General features: G+C 39.4%; 1 protein-coding gene across 1 annotated transcript in view; it reads right to left on the bottom strand.

The window, feature by feature from the left end:
- Window positions 1-19830, bottom strand: part of ATLIG4 (DNA ligase IV) — a 495731-nt gene that overhangs the window by 292688 nt on the left and 183213 nt on the right. The window contains exon 7 of the mRNA XM_089428338.1: window positions 19201-19272. Coding sequence (XP_089284464.1) covers window positions 19201-19272 — 72 coding nt within the window. The remainder of the gene's footprint in view (window positions 1-19200; window positions 19273-19830) is intronic.

Raw genomic sequence — 19830 nt, 5'->3', positions numbered from 1 at the left:
TTATGCCTTCGGTCAACTGACGTTCAACTCAGAGCTTGTGGCTTATGCCTTCGGTCAAACGAAGCGAATTAATTATATTATATTAAAAAAATATTTAATATATATATATATATATATAACTGAAAAAAAATTGTAAAAAAAAAAAAAAAAATCCAAGGGAATATTACATATTCTACATCACGAGACGCTTGCCAGATTATGTACATCGAGTGACAGACACTAAGTGAAGAAAATATCGAGTGACAGACACTAAATGAAGAAAATATCGAGTGACCAGAAACCTTTGAGGACAAAGCTTCTAAAGGAAGGGGCTATGTTATGAATATAATTCATAACAAGTAAATAAATAAAATAAATGTAAATATTAAATAATCAAATATTGGTTATGTTAAATAGTCATTAAGTTAAGTGAAAAGGCATGTCTAAAAGACATGCCTAGTCATGAAAGGACACCTGCTTAGGTATATATATGCGGGTTCTCATTGTAACATTCATCACTTATACATTTTTATATATAATAAATTATTATTACAAATACCTCTCGTGTATTTTTACATTCAAGCCAACAAGCTATCAGTTTTTATGCTTCAACCTCAAGCATCTGGAAGAAGTATTATCTGTATTAGATAAGAATCAGTGCTACGCCAAGTTATCAAAATGTACTATTGGGAAAAAAGAAGTTAAATACCTAGGACATGTTATATCTAGGGAAGGAGTCAAGGTGGATCCCAACAAAATCAAGGCAATCAAACAATGGCCCAAACCCAAGAACGTACCCAAGCTGAGAGGATTTCTAGTGCTAACCAGATATTACAAAAGATTTATAAAAAACTATGCACATCTAACAGCACCCCTGACCAATTTGTTAAAGAAAAATGCTTTTCAGTGGAATGACCAAGCAAACAAGTGTTTCGAGAATCTAAAGGAAGTAATGTCAACCACACCAGTGCTAGCGACTCCTGACTTCTCCAAACCATTTGTAGCTGACTTTGATGCTTAAGGATTTGGAAATGGAGTCGTATTAATGTAAGACAACCACCCTATAGCATTTGAAAGCAAGAAAATTAATAAACGAGAAGGCTTAAAATCAGCATACCAAAAGGAGATGCTCGCCATCATACATGCTTTAATGAAGTGGCACCAATACTTGCTTGGGAGTAAATTTTCAATCTGAATGACCAAAACAATCTTCAATTCTTACTTCAGCAAAAGACATTATCAACAGAACAACAGAAGCAAATGGAGAAGTTGTCAGCTTTCGACCCAGAAATATTGCACAAGAAAGGAAAAGAGAATGTCGTAGCTGATGCACTCTCACATAAGGATGACGACAACACAACATGTGCCACCATGATAGTTGTTCCAAAATGGTTGGACGAAATACGAGCCAAGTATGCCAAGGATGAGGATTGTGATTCCATGATTAAGAATATCAATCAACATACCAATTTCGAGTGGAAGAATGACATAATGTGGTACAAAGGTAGAATTTACCTAACACCAACATCCAAATTTAAGTTGAAAATTCTTAAAGAATCTCACAATTCACTTGCAGAGGAACATGTCAGGTTCTACAAGACTTACTACAACGTTTGACAGTCATTCTATTGGAAGGGCATGAGCAAGGAAATTCAGAGATATGTTGCAGAATGTGATATTTGTCAAAGGAATAAGAGTGAAAATATTCCAACCTCAGGGTTGTTACACCTGCTACACATTCCCAACCAGAAATGGGAAGAGATTTCGATGGATTTCATAGAAGGACTACCTGCGTCTGACGATAAGGGCAAGATATTTGTTGTAGTCGACAGACTCACTAAATGTGTCGATTTTATGGCCATCAAGAAAACGGATACAAGTAAGCAAATTGCGGATATGTTTTGTAAAAACATCTACAAATTGCATGTGTTCCCCTAAGTCATAGTGAGTGATAGAGACGCAAGGTTCAAGGGAAATTTTTGGAAGGAATTCTACCACCAGGCAGGGATATCCCTCAACATGAGTTCAACTTATCATCCCTAGACAGATGGTCAAACTGAGGTCGTGAACAAGTGCTTGGAAACATATCTTCGTTGCTTTGTCACTGAAAACAAACTAAGTCGACTTAGTGGCTACACCTGGCGGAATGGTGGTATAACACCACCTACCATACGTCAGCTAAAATGACACCTTTCCAAGCTCTCTATGGTTATGAACCACCCAGATGGAAGGATTTTGCACTACTCGATTCTAGGGTTCCAGCAGTCAAAAACCACCTAGAAGAGAACCAAAGGATCGTTAACTTATTAAAAGAGAATCTAACGATGGCACATAATAGAATGAAACAACAAGTCGATAGACATCGCACTGAAAGGGAGTTTGAAGAAGGAGAGTGGGTCTTTGTTAGACTTCAACCATATAAGCAGTTGTCATTAAAACAACAAGGAAAGAATAAACTATCACCTAAATATTATGGTCCATATCAAATAATCAAAAAAATAAGTAGCGTGGCTTATGGGCTGAAGTTACCTAACAACTGTCAAATCCATAACACCTTTCATTTATCAAATCTCAAGAGAGTACTAGGGCAAAACTACCAGGTAGCTCAAACAGAAATATCGAAGACCGATGAAGAAGGAAGAATCATCCTAGAACCAGAAGGTATACTCACTACCCTTTAGAAGGTACTCCAGTCCAACACAAAAAAGGAGTACCTCGTCAAGTGGAAGAAGTTACTAGAGGAAGATTCATCCTGGAAGTCAGAACGTTTTCTTCAGCAACACCCGGCGTTACCCATGCTTTGAGGACAAAGCATTTTTAAGGGGAAGGCAATGTTATGAATTTAAAATTCACAACAATTAGATATTTTAATATTATTTTAATTAATGCAATAATAAATGAATAATTTTGAATCATTAAATTAGTTGTTCTAAATGAAGAGACAGTAGCCCAATGGACATGTCTCTCTAAATAGGCATGGCCAATCAACTCCTATTTATGGAGCACCGCCACAGCCTTGTACTCATCAATTCAATTTTTAATAATATATATATATATATGTGTTAAATTATGTTTTAATTTACTGAAGTCTAAAGAAATAATCGTTCAGAACATACGTTCCAAATAATGTGTTCTAGTGTTGCACACCCTGTCACGACACTTTGTCTCTATATCATTACCAGTCACGTTGTTGATGTTTGGTTGTTGCTACCCACCAATGTTGCGCAACTCTGATATGCGTTGCATATGTGTTGTTGTTGACCTTGTTGTACTGTTGCCAACACTGCATCTCCACTGCAACTCCCTCTCATTTGTTGTTGCTGCAACTGCAACATCTGCAACTGAAAATTTGTCCCTGCTACTGGAACAGGTTCTCCACCATAACCTTTGTTCTCTGAAATAGACGAACTGAACTCTACCTACAGCTTTTGTGAGTATGTCAGCAACCTGCTCTTCTATGGGAACATACTGTAGCTAGACCGCCCCACATTGTACACCATAACCTTTGTTCTCTGAAATAGACGAACTTAACTCTCCCTAGAGCTTTTGTGAGTATGTCAACAACCTACTCTTCTGTGGGAACATACTGTAGCTAGACCGCCCTCATGTTGTACACAATCTTTGATGAAATGACACCATATATCTATGTGTTTCAACTTGCCATGAAACATTGGATTCTCAAAGAGCTTGATGCAACCCTGATATCACAATAGACTCTGGTCACCTCCATTCTCTGCCTGACCAAGCTTACTAGCAGCGTCCGAAACCATATAGCTTCGCATGTAGCTATGCTTGTTGCCATGTACTTTGCTCCTGCAGATCTCATAGCTACCGACTTCTACTTCCTGTTGCACCATGAAACCATCCCTGATCCAGCGCTGAAGCACTACCCGGAGGTATTTTTCCTGTCTACTGAACTTCCTGCCCAATCTGCATTTGTGAACCCACATAGTCTGACGCCATCCCCCCGTGTATATCTCAACCCATACTTGACTACGTCGCGCACATACCTCAGAATATGCCTCGTTGCTGCCCAATGTACCCTCTTCGACTCTACCATGAACCTACTAAGAGTATTAACTACAAAGCAAATATCTAGCCTAGTGTTAACCAGATACATGGGAGACCCAATAAGTTGTCTATACAAGGTGGGATTGACATCCTTGTCATTTAATGCATATATCTTCTTCTAGTTGGTGATCAAGGGTGTAGACATCGATCTACAATCTTGCATTCTGAACCTCTCCAGAATATATGTAGCATATCTTCCTTGCCCAAGGAAGATCTCCCCATCCTTCTGCCACACTTCCAATCCTAGGAAATATTGCATCAACCCCAAGTCCTTCATATCAAACTCTACTACCGGGTTCTTGTTGCAATCCTCCATGTGCCCTGATGATCCTGTCATAAAAAGATCATCCACATACAAAACTAGGATAAGTGGCTCACCCTCTACCATCAAATAGTAAAGCTTGGGATCTGCCTCGCTCTTGACAAATCCCATCTGCTACAAGTAACTGTCAATCCAACCATACCATACCCTAGGAGCCTGCTTGAGTCCATATAGAGCTTTCTTCAATCTGCACACAAGAGGGCGCCTCTCATGAGTCTCGAAGCCCTCTGGTTGTTCTAAGTACACCTCTTCCTCTATCACCCTGTTCAAGAAAGTTGTCTTGACATCCATCTGGTGAATCTGCCATCCCATCTAAGCTGCTAGGGATATAACTGATCGGATAGAGGTGTATTTGGAAACTAAGGCAAAGGTCTCTTCATAATCTATCCCTTCTTTCTCTGCATACACCTTTGCCACGAACCTAGCCTTGTACTTTTCCACACTGCGATCTGCAGCATACTTAATCCTGTGAATCCATCTAGAACCTACAACTCACCTATCTTTAGGCCTTCGTACCACCTCCCAAACATCATTCGTCATGATAGAGCCATACTCTTCTACCATGGCATCTACCCACACCTGATGATGTGCGGCCTCCTGAAAGCTGGAAGGTTCTGCAATCTGAGCCCCCAATTCTTGGTAAATGTCAGGTTGTCTACACTGTCTTTTGTTCATCCTAGGAGTTCAAATAAACTCCATTGCATCTCTCAATGTCTGACGAACCTCTGTGTTAGCTAGACCACTAGTGGTGGGAGATTCAACCAGCTCCTCCTCATCCTGCCTCCACTGCTCCGTTTGCTGAAAACTCCCTCGATCTCTTGCACCCGAGGAAATATTGGTACTAGTCACTGTACTCGATCCCTGTCACAGTCCTCCAATCAGTCCCACTAGTTGCCCCCACTACTGGACCAAAGGAGCTTCTTTTGACAGATTCTGATCACCTACAAGCATCTCACGAGATCTCCTGAAAGCCCGGTCCTCCATGAACTTCACGTCTCGTCTCACCACAATCTTCCTAATGCTAGGAACGTAGATCATGTATGCCTATGAGGTTTCGCTATACCCAACGAGAAACCCCTTCTCTACAGTCTGATCCAATTTGGTACACTTTTCATCTGGCACATGGCAATAAGCAACACTGCCAAAGATCCTGAAGTGACTAACTTCTGGCTTCTTCCCTGTGAAGACCCCTTCTGGCATTTTCTTCCCCAAAGCTCTATGAGGAGTCCTATTCTGGATATACACTGTCATGTTACATGCCTCTGCCCATAAAAATCTAGGCAAATCCTAGTCATATAACATAGCTTTTGCAACCCCAACTATGGTTTTGTTTTTCCGCTCTGCTACCCCATTTTGTTGTGGATTATATGGAGTTGTCCATTCTCTTCTGATGCCTTCCTTCGCGCAAAAATTTGTGAAGTCTTTATCAATATATTCTCCACCATTATCTGAGCGAAGCACCTTGATCTTCTTCCCTGTCGCATTCTCCACAAGAACCTTAAACTCTCTGAAATAATCGAAGACTTTATCTTTGGTCTTCAAGAAGTAGATCCAAGTTTTCCTGGAATGGTCATCAATAAAGGTGACGAAGTATTCGGCACCACTAAGAGCTCTAGTGGACATCGGGCCACAAATATCTGAACAAGTCCTAACACGCCATCTGCTATGTTGTCACTTCTTGGGAATGTTGCCTTAGCATATTTCCCAAGTACACAGCCTCTGCACACATCATCGTGTTCTGTGCCAAGTTATGGAACCCCTATTACTGTTTCTCTGAGCATCTTAAGTGCTCCATAGTGTAGATGTCCCATTCTCCTATGTCATAACTCATTCAGCTCCTTCCCACTGCTAGTGTGACTGCCTATTCGTGCCATTAGAGAGTCGAACTATAACTTGTACAATCTGTTGCTTTGAACTCCGATCTGTCTTACCTTCTTCCAGCTTGAGTGTTTGACATACACTTTCTTCCCTACGAAGTGGATATCATGTTAGTTTTTGTAGAATCGGATGTGTTCTAGCCACAAAATTTTGTGGAGAGGCTAGACTACATGAGATCTCCAAGACCTACAAATCATTTCTGGAAATTCCACCTAAAGACGACTTAATTAGATTATTAGTCGTTCTTCAAATATTTCCTAAGTCTAAACTTAAGGCATATGAGTAATTAATCAGAATTAATTAAATCATGGTGTGAATGTTCTAGAAACTCACATGGATCAACAAGGAAATAATCTGAACCATCGATTATGTTTTAATCTTGGTCGTTGGTGCTCCAACAAAAGATTATAAGAAGTAGTTGACTAAGAAGCAGTTGTTCTGAACCCTTCTTTGCCTTTCCTTTTCTTGTTACGATTACATTTTCCTGCTCCTTCTCAACCTTTGGTGCTTTTCAGTTACTACTGGTGCAATTGACTAAATTGAACCTTAGCTCCTCCTGAGTGAAGTCACTCCATATGCGATTCTATCCTGGAAGTGTATCTCGCCCAGAAATTACTTGGACAAACATGATCCATTCCTTGGAAAACCCATTCAGTGTTATACGCACTAGCTCATCATCACTTGGCTTGTCTCCTAGTACAGCCAATTCATCTCTAAAAAGTCGAACACTAGTGAGATAAGATGTAACGTCATCACCCTTATGCATCTTGACGGTCCTCAACTTCTCTCGAAGAATCAACTTCCTGTTCTCTATTGCATTCTGTTAAATATTAATAATTGTGTCCCACATCTGCTTCGTTGTGTCCTCTGCGATATCTGAGAAAATATGGTCCTTGACTCTAGCAAGGATAATCCTCTTCGCTTTGGCATTCTCCTTTTTATAGAGGGCCTATCATTATGGAATCGGATATATCGATACAGAAATCACAATCTCCACATACTCCTTCAGTCCATACTCATCCAATAAGAATGACATTCTGGCCTTCCACATGCCAAAGTAGGACGCCCCATCCGACCTGTCCTGGTCTCTCAAACCTGTTGCGGCCATCTCTAGAAATCTGCAAAAGTTAAATAAACTGGAGAATAAATTGAAGAACTTGAACTAGGTTAAAACCCTCAGCTTTCTCTTCTTGTGCCCTGCGTTGATGTAATGACCCATTTCGATCTATAAGAAAAAGAGTATTAGCATGCATATGATAGCTACATATGCACACATCACATGCCTCGCACTAGTATACTTAGTAGGAAAAATATTTAAATAAATGAAAAGGGACTAAATACTAAATTATTGAGAAAAGAGATTCGACACTCAAATATACATATTAAATACTTTGTACTTACCAGGTTGTTAAATAAAATTTACAATTCCAATCCTTCTAATGTAAATGTTGATCATTATAGAGTTGAGTTATAAGTCATATTATTGTTAATATATATATATAAGTTAAAGTTTTAAATTAATATAACAAAATTTGATATATATATAATTATTGATTTTATTATTATAAATTAAACTTTATAAAAGTCAAAAATCATTTAAATTTAACTACGTCAATCATATCAAACTAAAAACATACCCCATCTCCCATTACATATGAAAGCCTTACCTGTCAAATAAAATCGAATAAAATCTAAATGAAGGCGGTGGAAGAAGGCAGTGACCGCCTGAGAAGAGTATTTATCCCAAGCACGCTGAGGTAGAAGGGGAGATTTGTTGGGAAGGAAAAGAATATTTAGAGTGGGAGATTGAATTCTGAGTTGGGTATCCGAATCGAAATTTCAGGACTGAGCAATTATTCTTGAGGCTTTTGGGCACGGGGGACCAAAATACTCTAATTAAGAAGTATTTTGGAGCTGAGTACCAAGGTTGTGCTCAGCTTGGCTGGGAGGATTTAGTCATTTGGTATTGGAAGTAATTGGAGCTACATCAGCAAGGAATTGACATCAAACCAGGGAACCAGGTATGAAAATGTGAATTAAATTGATGAATTATGCATAGACTGTAATTGATTGTAATTGTGTAAATTCTGTAGAAATTAATGGCTGCTGTAATTGTCAATTCTGTAGAATTTAATAATTTACATTGTGTTGGTCTTTACAGTTGATTTACTCCTGCAAACCCTCTGCGCTTAGATCAGTGTTGATACCATGTGAAATTTCCTTAATGGTCATAACTAGAATTCAATCTATCTATCGGAGATTATTTATCTTCAGAATTTTAATTACGGCAAATAATGATTAATTGACTACTACAATCTTCACAAACAAATACAAGAATTGAAAATACTGCACATGCACAAAAATAATTGACATCAGTATTTTCGGCCAAATTGTCCCAGGAAACAACCCAATGTGGGAAAACCCAGTTCTCTAGATGAGGTTTTACATTATTGATAAATCTTCAGTAATTTGAGAATTACAACAACTACTTGCCTCTCACTAGCAAACAATTTTCTCCACTGGAAAAATCAATTGGAAATGCAAGTTCCCTTATATAAAATTAATTTGGCATCGCTCTGCCTATTCGCACCTTTTCCTGTTGCTCGCACTGGTGAATGGAAATATGCACTACTAGCTCTAGAATTCGGAAATTTGTTCGGACAATTGCACTGCCTCTTGCAACACACTGAGGCCACTCACACCTCCTCCGTTAGCTAACTCTGGCACTGGAAACCAAATTGTAGCCTCTGCAACTCCTACTTGGTAAACTAGCAATGCGCATTAACCGAATCGACCTTCCTCATGCTAAATAAGTCGGCCTCCTTTCCTCCTCGAAATGGTTGGAAAATCTATGGAGAATTTCTCTAGAAATTTTCTTCCCAAACTCTTTAGTGTTGTATGAATTTATAGGGCAAGTTACTTAGATAGAACACCAAAGGACACCGCTCACAAACAGATCATAGATCAGTACACCAATATACTTGACGTGGTTAAAACCCTCAAAGAGGGAAACAGTCCACGGCCTGAGCCAACGTGGCCACTTCAGGCAATTTATTAATGTAAAAGAAAGAAAATTTGCATAAGCTTCTCTCATGAACGGTGACTTTACAAATGACCCTCCATGCTCTTTAAATAGAGATCATGGACCAATCAGGTGTTAACCCACGGATCAAGTGTCGGTAATACCGAGGAGAGAATGAACCGTGGGATCACTTCATGTCTAAAACATATTGTGATCGTCGAATTGTAAGTTGAAAAAGTACATAGTAAAGAAACACACTTTACCTAACTCTACACTAGACCAAGTTATACTTTACTATTTCCTATGTGTCGGAATATCCTAACATCCCCCCTTAAGAATAACTTGGGATAGGATTGAAGGATGTACAAATATGACACAAGTGACAATAGGAGAAGGAAGGAGCCATTAGAGCCTATCCCCCCAGAGTGACAACTTCCTGAACTCCAACCATAAATCGAAATTTAGTAAACTTCGCCCCTGTGAGAGCCTTTGTAAAGATGTATGCAACTTGATCATCGGTTGAACAATATTGCACTTCAAGAACATGGTCATGAATGAGCTTTTTGATGAAGTGCATGTGTAGTTCAATGTGTTTGTTGCGCTAATGTTGGACTGGATCTTAGCATAGTTGAATGGCACTTTGATTATCACACCAAAGTGTAGTTGGATGTTGCTGCTAAAAGCCAAACTCTGACAGGATTTGGCGTAGCCACAGGGCTTCCTTACTAGCTTCCACGGCGCTGCGATACTCTGCTTCTGCTAAAGAAACAGAAATGGCACTTTGTTTCTTACAAGCCCATATAATAGGTCCTGAACCGAGAGTGAAGACATAACCTGCAATAGACTTCTGATCATCAAGGTCACTAGCCCAATCGGAATCAGTGAAACCAACCAATAGAGGAGATGTTTCTGCACTGTAATGAATCCCAAACTGAACTGTACCTCGAACATAACGAAGTATTCTTTTAGCTGCTTTCCAATGACTTTCATGTGGGTTTTGCATAAACCGAGCAACAAGGCCAACGACAAAGGAAAGGTCAGGACGAGTATGGGTTAGATACAAAAGTTTTCCTACAAGTTGAAGGTATAAGGTAGCATCAACTTCAGGAGAAGTACAAGTGACTGAAAGTTTGACTCGAGACTGAAAGGGAGAAGGGGCTGGCTTACAGTCTTCCATGTGAAAATGGCGTAGAATATCGCAGGCATACTTGGACTGAGAAAGGGAAATACCTTCCTTGGATTGCAAGACTTGAAGACCGAGAAAATAATGTAAGTGTCCTAAGTCTGTCATTTCAAACTTCCTTTTAAGGCTAGACTTCACATGGTTTATAAGGTTGGGATCACTACCAGTCAGGATAAGATCATCAACATAAAGAACAAGAATGATAAGAGACTTACCCACTTTCTTGGTGTAGACAGTATTGTCAGAATGACACCTAGAAAAGCCAGTATCTAAAAGAAAGCTATCCATTTTAGCATACCAAGCCCAAGGAGCTTGCTTGAGACCATAAAGGGATATCTTAAGCTGACATACAACGCTGGAATCTATTTGTATAAAGCCAAGAGGTTGTTCCATATAGATTTCTTCATGCAAGTCCCCATGCAAGAAGGCAGATTTAACATCCATCTGATGGACTTCCAGAACCAAAGGGAGAAGAGAGCACGAGGAACATGAATCATGATTATTCTATGTTAGCTTCCAGACTGGAAGAAGAAGTCGCATGATTAGCGAGTTTTGCCTCCTCTGAGGTTTGGTATATAGATAGTGGAGCTTCCTAGCACATGACAAGAATACGAGAATGTTTTTCGAATTATCAGGAAGAAAGGATGAACTTCTAGATCACCATGGGAAATAAGTCAAAATGTACCCCCGTAGGAAGAGGTACCGTAGTATTTCAAACAGAAGTAGGGGATCAGCTTTGAGCAATCAATGTGCTCCATGTGCCGGGATTGGGGATGAACTTACTCTTTGTATCTCAGCATCAAAGCAAGGGCTATGATGTTTTCTTCATTAAGGAGAAAGTATATGTCAAACACCCAAGTTGGAAAAAGAAGGCCCAGATTGGAGTCAGAAGTAACAGGTTGTATAGATTATAGCTAGAATCTCCAATGGCACTGATAGGCAGCAGTGGGGAAAAAGATTTGAATGAACTATGGCACAGGAGGATGGGACACTTACACCATGGGGCTCTAAGAATTCTCGGGAGAACAATATCAGGAGTTCCAGAGTTGAGTATCGAACGAGATGATGTATGCAGAGGATGTGCACTAGGCAAGTACGCCAAAGCTGCATTTTCCAGAAGCAACAATAGGGCTAAGAGTGTTTTGGGATTGATACACTCAGATATCTGCGGACCCATGTCCACAAGAGCTCTTAGTGGTGCTGAGTACTTCGTCACCTTCATTGATGACCATTCCAGAAAGACTTGGATCTACTTTCTAAAAACCAAGGATGAGGTTTTTGGTCGATTCAAAGAGTTCAAGGCTCTAGTTGAGAATCTGACAGGAAAGAAGATAAAGATATTGCGCTCAGACAATGGTGGAGAATACATCGACAAGGACTTCACTGATTTTTGTGCAAGGGAAGGCATCAAAAGAGAGTGGACAGCCCCCTATAATCCGGAGCAGAATGGAGTAGCAGAAAGGAAGAACAAGACTATTGTTGAAGCAGCCAGGGCGATGTTGTATGATCAGGATATGCCCAAGTTTCTATGGGCAGAAGCATGCAACACAACAATATATGTCCAGAACAGGACTCCTCACACGGCACTAGGTAAGATTACTCAAGAGAGTGTGGATGATCTTTTCCTGATAGGCTCATCCAAGCTCATCAAAGATTGTAAGGAGAACCTAACCACAGAATTTGACATGAAGGATTTGGGACAGATGCATTATTTCTTGGGGTTGGAAGTTTGGCAGCAGAAGGGTGAAATTTTCCTTGGACAAGGGAGATACACTACAGAGATTTTGAAAAGATTCAGAATGCAGGACTATAGACCTATGGCTACTCCAATGATCATCAACTGGAAGAGTATTGATGCATCCAAAGATAAAGAAGTTGATCCCACCTTGTTACCAGGCCATAGATTTGTTACGCTGTCAACACCCTCAGTCAGTGCATGGTGGAACCAAAGAGGGCGCATTGGGCAGTAGCCAAGCATGTTCTCAGATATATACGAGGAACAGTCAAGCATGGACTAACGTACACCCAAGGCAATGACATCAAGCTGAGTGGGTTCACTGACGCAGATTGGGCTGGAAGTTCAGTAGATCGGAAATGTACCACTGGGTACTATTTCAAGATTAGATCAGGAATGACCTCCTGGTGTAGTAGGAATCAGAAATCCATTGCTCTGAGCTCAGCAGACGCTGAATATATGGCAGCTAGCACGGCTTCGTGCGAAGCCATATGGCTTAGGAAATTGCTTGTGGATATATTCCGAAGAAAGATGGAAGTGACCAGTACTATGTGATAATCAGAGTTGCATCAAGCTCTCTACGAATCCTGTCTTTCATGATCGATCGAAGTACATTGATATCAGGTGCCACTTCATCAGAGACTATGTCCAACGAGGGGCAGTACAGTTGAGGTACACCCCAACAGGAGAACAGGTGGCAGACATCCTCACCAAGGCTCTAGGAAGAACAAAAAGTATTTATTTCAGGGAGAAGATGGGGATGGTGAAGAATTTGTTTTAGTAGCAAAAGCGGATAGTATAAGGAGTTGCAGTGCAGCAGTTAGTAGTGGCACATTCAAAGGGAGGTGCAATATAGATATAGCAGTGACAGTTGCAATGTCATGGGCAGCAGTACAGGTTGCAGCAACGCAGTAGGTGAGGGGCAGTAGGCCAAGCATCAACAACGCAAAGGACCGATGTCGTGGATAAGTGTGATGCTTCTATTGGGAAGTATTGCTAGAGCACATTCCTTGCTAAGAGGGAGTGTTGATTTTGGGTAGCATCAGATGTGCTCTAGCTCCGACATTTTGTGGAGGGGCTAGAACGCATGAGATCTACAAGACCCAGAAATCGTTTGGAGAAATTCCACCCGGATGAAGAGTTAATAAAATAATTAATATTTTTAATGGATTCCTATGTCTAAACTTAGGAAAATAAAAATATTAATGGATATTAATAAGAATATGGGTGAGAAACTTCTAAGTAACAAGGATCAAGTCTATTTTAATCTTAGCCATTGATTAGGGACTTAATCTCGGTCGTTGATTCATCAACAGGGAAAGTATGAGAGAAGACTTAAGAGTCATTTGGAGACGGATTGGGCAAATTCTCAATAACCCGAGGGAAATCGATTCTCAAGGAGGAGTTCGATTTCAGAGGGAGAGTTGTAGGGTGAAGGAAGAGGAGGGTTTCAGCTTTTGTCAGAAACTAAGGAGGAGGTGATGCAATGCCTCATAGAGAACGCGGAGGGAGAGCTCTGAGAGACAGCGCAGGCAGGGACGAGATCTCACGCAATCCTCACGTAGATGATGCAAGGATGATCCAGTCCTCACACAGATGACGCAAGGATGACGCAGTCCTCACGTAGATGACACAGGGGTGACGCAGTGAAGGATAAAGGGTCTTTGTGGTGTCAAAATTTCTCCTAGTTGAGGAGGAAAATTATCTCAGATGTTTTCTTGAAGGTTTCTCTATGTACTGCAGAATTATTCCTTGTAAAGAGACTGTTGTTGAAAAATAATAAATAAACCCTCATCTGCTGCATTGGTTTTCCCACATTGGGTTTTTCCAGGGACAATTGTCCAAAAATAACTGTGTTGATGTGATTGATTCTTGTGCTTCTATATCACTGTTGTTTTTCTCTATGTTATTATGTGATAGCTGCAGTAGAATTTATTTTAATGTTTGTTAAAGGGCTTTGTAAACAATTTATTGTGAGAGATAGATCACCTACTGCAGTAGAATTTCGTGTCAGAAATTTTCACACCTTGCCCTTGATACATGATGACAGGTTCATGATGAATAATATATAATAGTGACCTTGGTGACTGTGATGACAGTGACTCTGATGTATACCCTTGTTTATGGCAGTATGTGACAGTGCCTCTATGTCAGTTGGGATAGTATATATGACAGTATGGCAGGTTTCTTCATGACCATGATGTACATGGTTGTGCTCTCATGGCTATGATTCAGACAGTGATCTTATACTTGAAAGAGACAGATAACAATGATATGGTAGCAGCTCTCTAGGGCTCATTTGATTATTGGAGGTTAGATCATTCAGTTCATAAACGAAGTTGTGAATTGACCTGGATTGGGCCTAGGAGGTCTGATGTGACTGACGTATCTCATTATGGATGTACTTTGTATCTCAGTTGAACAATTGATGAATATCTAATAGAAGAAGAACTTGGTTGGGTATTCCCCCTTATGGGGTTTGCCCTGATCTCTGACCTAAATCTCGGTGTCTCTATTGTGTATGCTTTTCTTCTGTTGTTCTTTATTATTCTATTGCATTGTTGATGTTATTGTTCTGTCTACATAATTGTTAATAATGATATGATGTAATGGGGTGAATGTAATGTTTAAATGATGAAAAGTTTTGAAAATGCAATTATCTTCAGCAGAGAACAATCAAGCCCTAAAAATTAACATATAATAAGTGATCCATCCAAAACTATGTGCATATAGCAGCAACATTACCTAATTTTCTTAACAAGAACGCCTTATAACAGGATGAAAAGGCAAAACAATGTTTCTTCACTCTAAATAAAAGTATGTCTTCATCTCTTATGTTAGCCACACCAGAATTTTGAAAACTACTAGAGTGTGATGTGTATAGATTAAGGATTGGAGCAATGTTAACACAAGGATGTCTTATAGCTTCTGAAAGCAGAAATCATTCCTAAGAGCACTTGAAATAAACCTATGATAAAGAGTAGTAATTGCATGCACTAGTGAAATGGCAACAATATCTATAAGGGAGAAAATTCCTAGTTCATACGAAGTGTTGTTCCTCCAGATGTTCTTGGCTAGAGAACTATGCCAAAGCACCAATTCACGCAAAAAATTGATCTGATCTGATTTTATATTAACTTACCAATGATTTTAAGGACAATGACTAAGTATCTGTCTTCAGGCAGTTATCCATTAGGACAGATAGTAATCAAGTAAAAAAGGAAGATAGGATGAATATGAGAGAACATATACCAAAAGCTTAAGAATATTAAACTAATCCTCAAATCCTTCTGTGATGAAACATGTACTAAGCATAGGAATTTAACAGTCACATAACATGCCTGATTTCAATATATGAATTTCACTCCAATAACTCAATGAAAAAGGGACGTATGTTGGATACAAACTAAATCCTTCATAAAAATCATTTGTTCATAACATTAATGCAAACATATATGAAAGGGGAAACAATACCCAGTAATCACTCTTAAATATCTTCATATAAAAGAACAGGTATGTAGAAGAAAGGATTTAGATTAACAGTAGAAAAACTTTACAGACCTTCAACACAAACCGCCACTACCAGAAGGACAAATTCTAATACACTAATGAAATTATATTGTCCAAAATTAAAATACTCATCAAAATAAAACTTTCAATCCCTTCATATCGAATCTTTGCTCATTTTTATACAAAAATAGATCCTAACAATTAGTTGCGAGAAGCAACTTTCTAGGACCATAGCTATAAAAATATAATTCAATTAGGGAAATGAGTTGTATTGCTTCCAAATGTTGAGTGTTGTGTGCTTTTGTTCACTGGTTGTTGGATAAGTCTTCATATGGTAGATCGAGCAAGCAAATTCAAATCTTCACCGACAAGATAACTGAATGTGGCCATCTTTCCGTATGCAATGTCTAATTCTGTATATTTTTCATAGGGTGGAACTATAGAAAACAAGTTTTTAATTTGCCATAACATGTAAAAATCAGCAATCAATTTATCCACCTCTGTTTGGCCCCTTGAGATTTCAATCATGTCTGAAAACTTATCAACCTTATTCCTCTCTTTTAGTATCAATTCGTTGTAAGTTTCCAGTGGAAGTATATTACCCTTCTTACCCTAGAAGGTAGGTAAACCAATTTCTATCAAATTGTTAAACCTGTTCATAAATTGATCCACGTGCCTTTTTATTACATTGCATGTATTCCGAACCTATTGAGTTAGACATTTCTTGGTCAGAAATTTATTTGTTTCAATAATCAATGATGCCCTCTCGATGACTCCCCATATGCATTCAATTTTTCCAAGTCTTAGAATTAAGGAATTTTATAATTCTTTTAGCCATTTGAGGCTTATTCCCTAATTCATTCCATGTTTTCCGATTTGTCTATTGCATCTAATATGCCAATGTAGACTCATCACCAATTAATCTAAAAGAATTCCAAAGCCTAGCTACTTTTGCTATTATATGGTCCCATAAGATATGCTTTGCTCCAAAGAATTATGTTTTCCCCATTACCCTATTTTGCATTTGCTCCAAATCATGTTGAAGCTTAGCCTTAAGCTCATGATAGGTTGTGATGGTACAATGTTTTTTCCATTATCTGCTCTTTTAAGATATGCCGCCCATCATCTTTAATAGTAATGATGCTTTTATAATTTTCTCCATCAACTTCCCTTAAACTTCGAATAGAAAGAGTTTTTACTAATTCCACTAATGGATTAGCTAGTGTTGTTGGTGATGTTGGTGCAGATGAGGTAGCTTGATAAACCAGTGTTGCACGAAACACCCCACCCCCCCGGATCTAAACTGGGATCCGTGTTCCGTACAAATCCGTCGGGGATCCGTCACTGCATCAGCAATTCAGAAATCTGGAACCACGGATCGGGCCAGAAATCACGGTTCTTGGAATTTTGGAACCCTGTCAGCCCAATCCACGGTTCCGAATTTCCGAACTGCAGATCCGCCCCCCCAGATCTAAACTAGGATCCGCATCCCATACAGATCCATAGGGTATCCATCGCCAGATCTGCGATTCGGAAATCTGGAACCGCGGATCAAGCCAGAAATCACGGTTCTTGGAATTTTGGAGCCATGTCGGCCCAATCCACGGTTCCGAATTTCCGAACCGCGGATCCGGCGTCGCATCTGCCTCAGATCCGTAGCGGATCAGCCATGGATCCATACGGATCCAATGCCCGACGGGGGTTCCACGCGGCCGACCCAAATATATATATATATATATATATATATATATATATATATATATTTATGTCTAACTTGAGTTGGGGATGGGTTTAGGTTGAGTTAGGGAAATGATAGATGGGGATAAAGCTCATTTCCCCCTCTCATTTCCTCACTCTTGTATTTTGGAGAGCTTGGAGAAGAGAGGAGAACAAGAAGAGAAAGAGAGGAGAAAAGAACTTGGAGAAGGGAGGCTTGAGGAGAACTTGGAGGAGTGAAGTAGGAGGAGCTAAGAGCAGTAAAGGAGGAGGAGCTTGGAGGAGTAAAGAAAGGCTTCCATCTACAAGAGCTAATGAGGTAAATGCAATCTCCAAACTCCCTCGTTTTTCTGTCATTGTTGTTTGTATTATTTCTCCTCCCTCTCCTACTCTTTCCCATTCTTTCTTCTTGCTCATTTCATTGCAGGTTGTCCATCTATATTCATATTCCAAAATGGTATTCTTTTGGCTTCTATGTATAATTCCACTTTTGGTTTTCATGATGGCAAGAGGGAGTAGGAAGAGAAGGGAAGAAGAACAAAAGGATAGTGGTCCCCATATGAGCGACCCAATGTATGATGAGGAGGAAGGGGGTGAAGAGAACAGTGAAATCCCTGAGGGGAAAGCTGCATTGACACCCTTGTGGAATTATTTGACCAAACTTGGACGAGATTTCATGAGGTGAAAGGGATCGAATCTCTTTGTTTAAGTTGCTGGACGTGTCACTTAGTTCTACTTGTTTAGTTCTACTTGGAAGGGAGAACTTTACCTTTGTATTGTGGTCATATTACCTGCCTGTGCATTGTGGCTGAGCATGTTCCCTCAAGGGCCCTATTTTCTGAAGTGTTTTATTGGCTGAGAGGAATGTGTAATTCTGCAGGTGATTACTATCAGTTTGGACGTGTTGAAACTCCCTATCTTGATGGACGTATTGCTGGGACTTTTATGCCTGGACTCTAAAGCCCAAAGAGCAGTCATTTCCAGATTTGCATGGCCTATTCCCACAGTAAACCAGGGGCACAAGTCATATCAGTTTTGGACCTATTATTGTGAAAATTTGGTGATCCAAATCCTACTGCAGCAACTGATAATATTTCTCCTATTTGTTAAATTACTTAAATAAATTATTTGCAGTTTCCTACAGCAAATATCAAAATACATACACTGCAGCCTTCACAAATAAGATTATGCAGAAACTAAATACAAGGAAAAACACTAGCACATATATAACCACAATGACAGTTATTTTTGGACAATCGTCCCCGGAAAAACCCAATGTGGGAAAACCAGTGCAGCAGATGAGGGTTTCTTTTATTAATCTTCAGCAATAATTTTTGTACAAGATATGGATAGCCAAAATAGAGGAAGAATCACTAAGAGAAATTTACTGATGAATTTCTCACACTCCACAGCATTTTTCTGACCCCGAAGAGGACCTTCTGCCCTTTCGTTGGCCTTCTGCCCTTTCGATGTGCGTTTATTATTAAACACTGTATTTATGATAAGTTGTCCATTCCCAAAAGACATGACTTGTCACCATTTTTTGGCGTATATCATTAATCATAATTCATCCTTTATATATTTCAAATATATCTTATGCACTCTGTGTGTTATTCATTAAGCCGGTAACATAAATCAAAAAAGATGCCACTATGACTTGTCATTTAAGCAAGCAATATTACCATGCTCGACATTACGCATGGATGGGATCTCTAATTATGGAAAATAAACAACATATATCACATGGAATGGTAACAGAACAAATATTGAGAAAGTGAAATTACTTGTCCACTTGAATATTCTCAAGAATAACCCTGGACATCCCAGGTTCATACTCAGTGTGATTAAAGAAGTTCCTGCAAGGAGACACAAATGTTAGAAACAAAATAAATAAATAAAAAGAAAACTTATCTATCAATCGAAGAGAAAACCTATCTATTGCTGCACTGCCAATGCATCGTACATGTGACTCCAAAGCCCCTATATATGAATCTTTAAGCACTGTTATGTTAGTTAAAGTTGTTAACACATGAATAAGGATCTGAGAGATATCAGTGAAACATGGAAACCATCCATTCACGCTTCATAAAACAAGTAGTAGATAGATAGAAAAAACTGAAATTTACTAAATTGTGTTGTCTCTTGCCGCAAGGAGCATAATATACTCAAAATCAGTGGATGCATCCAACAATGTAAAGTCTGGTCACCTACTTTGTGAACTGTTCGGCTCCATCATCGTGGAGGTGAGACAGGAAAACATTGTACAATTTATGACTGATGATGCAAAAAACTATGTGGCTGTTGGAAAATTGTTGATGGACAGACAACCCACCAATTTTGTGACACCGTCTGCATTTCATGCTAAATGACAATGGTGAACTTGAGTGGGTCCAAGAAATTGTACAGAAGCACAC

This window comes from Pinus tabuliformis, chromosome 4_2, assembly GCF_031772625.1.
Source record: "Pinus tabuliformis cultivar Carrire ecotype Pingquan chromosome 4_2, CPIR1, whole genome shotgun sequence".
NCBI lineage: Eukaryota > Viridiplantae > Streptophyta > Pinopsida > Pinales > Pinaceae > Pinus > Pinus tabuliformis.
This window is presented reverse-complemented; position numbering and strand designations above follow the sequence as displayed.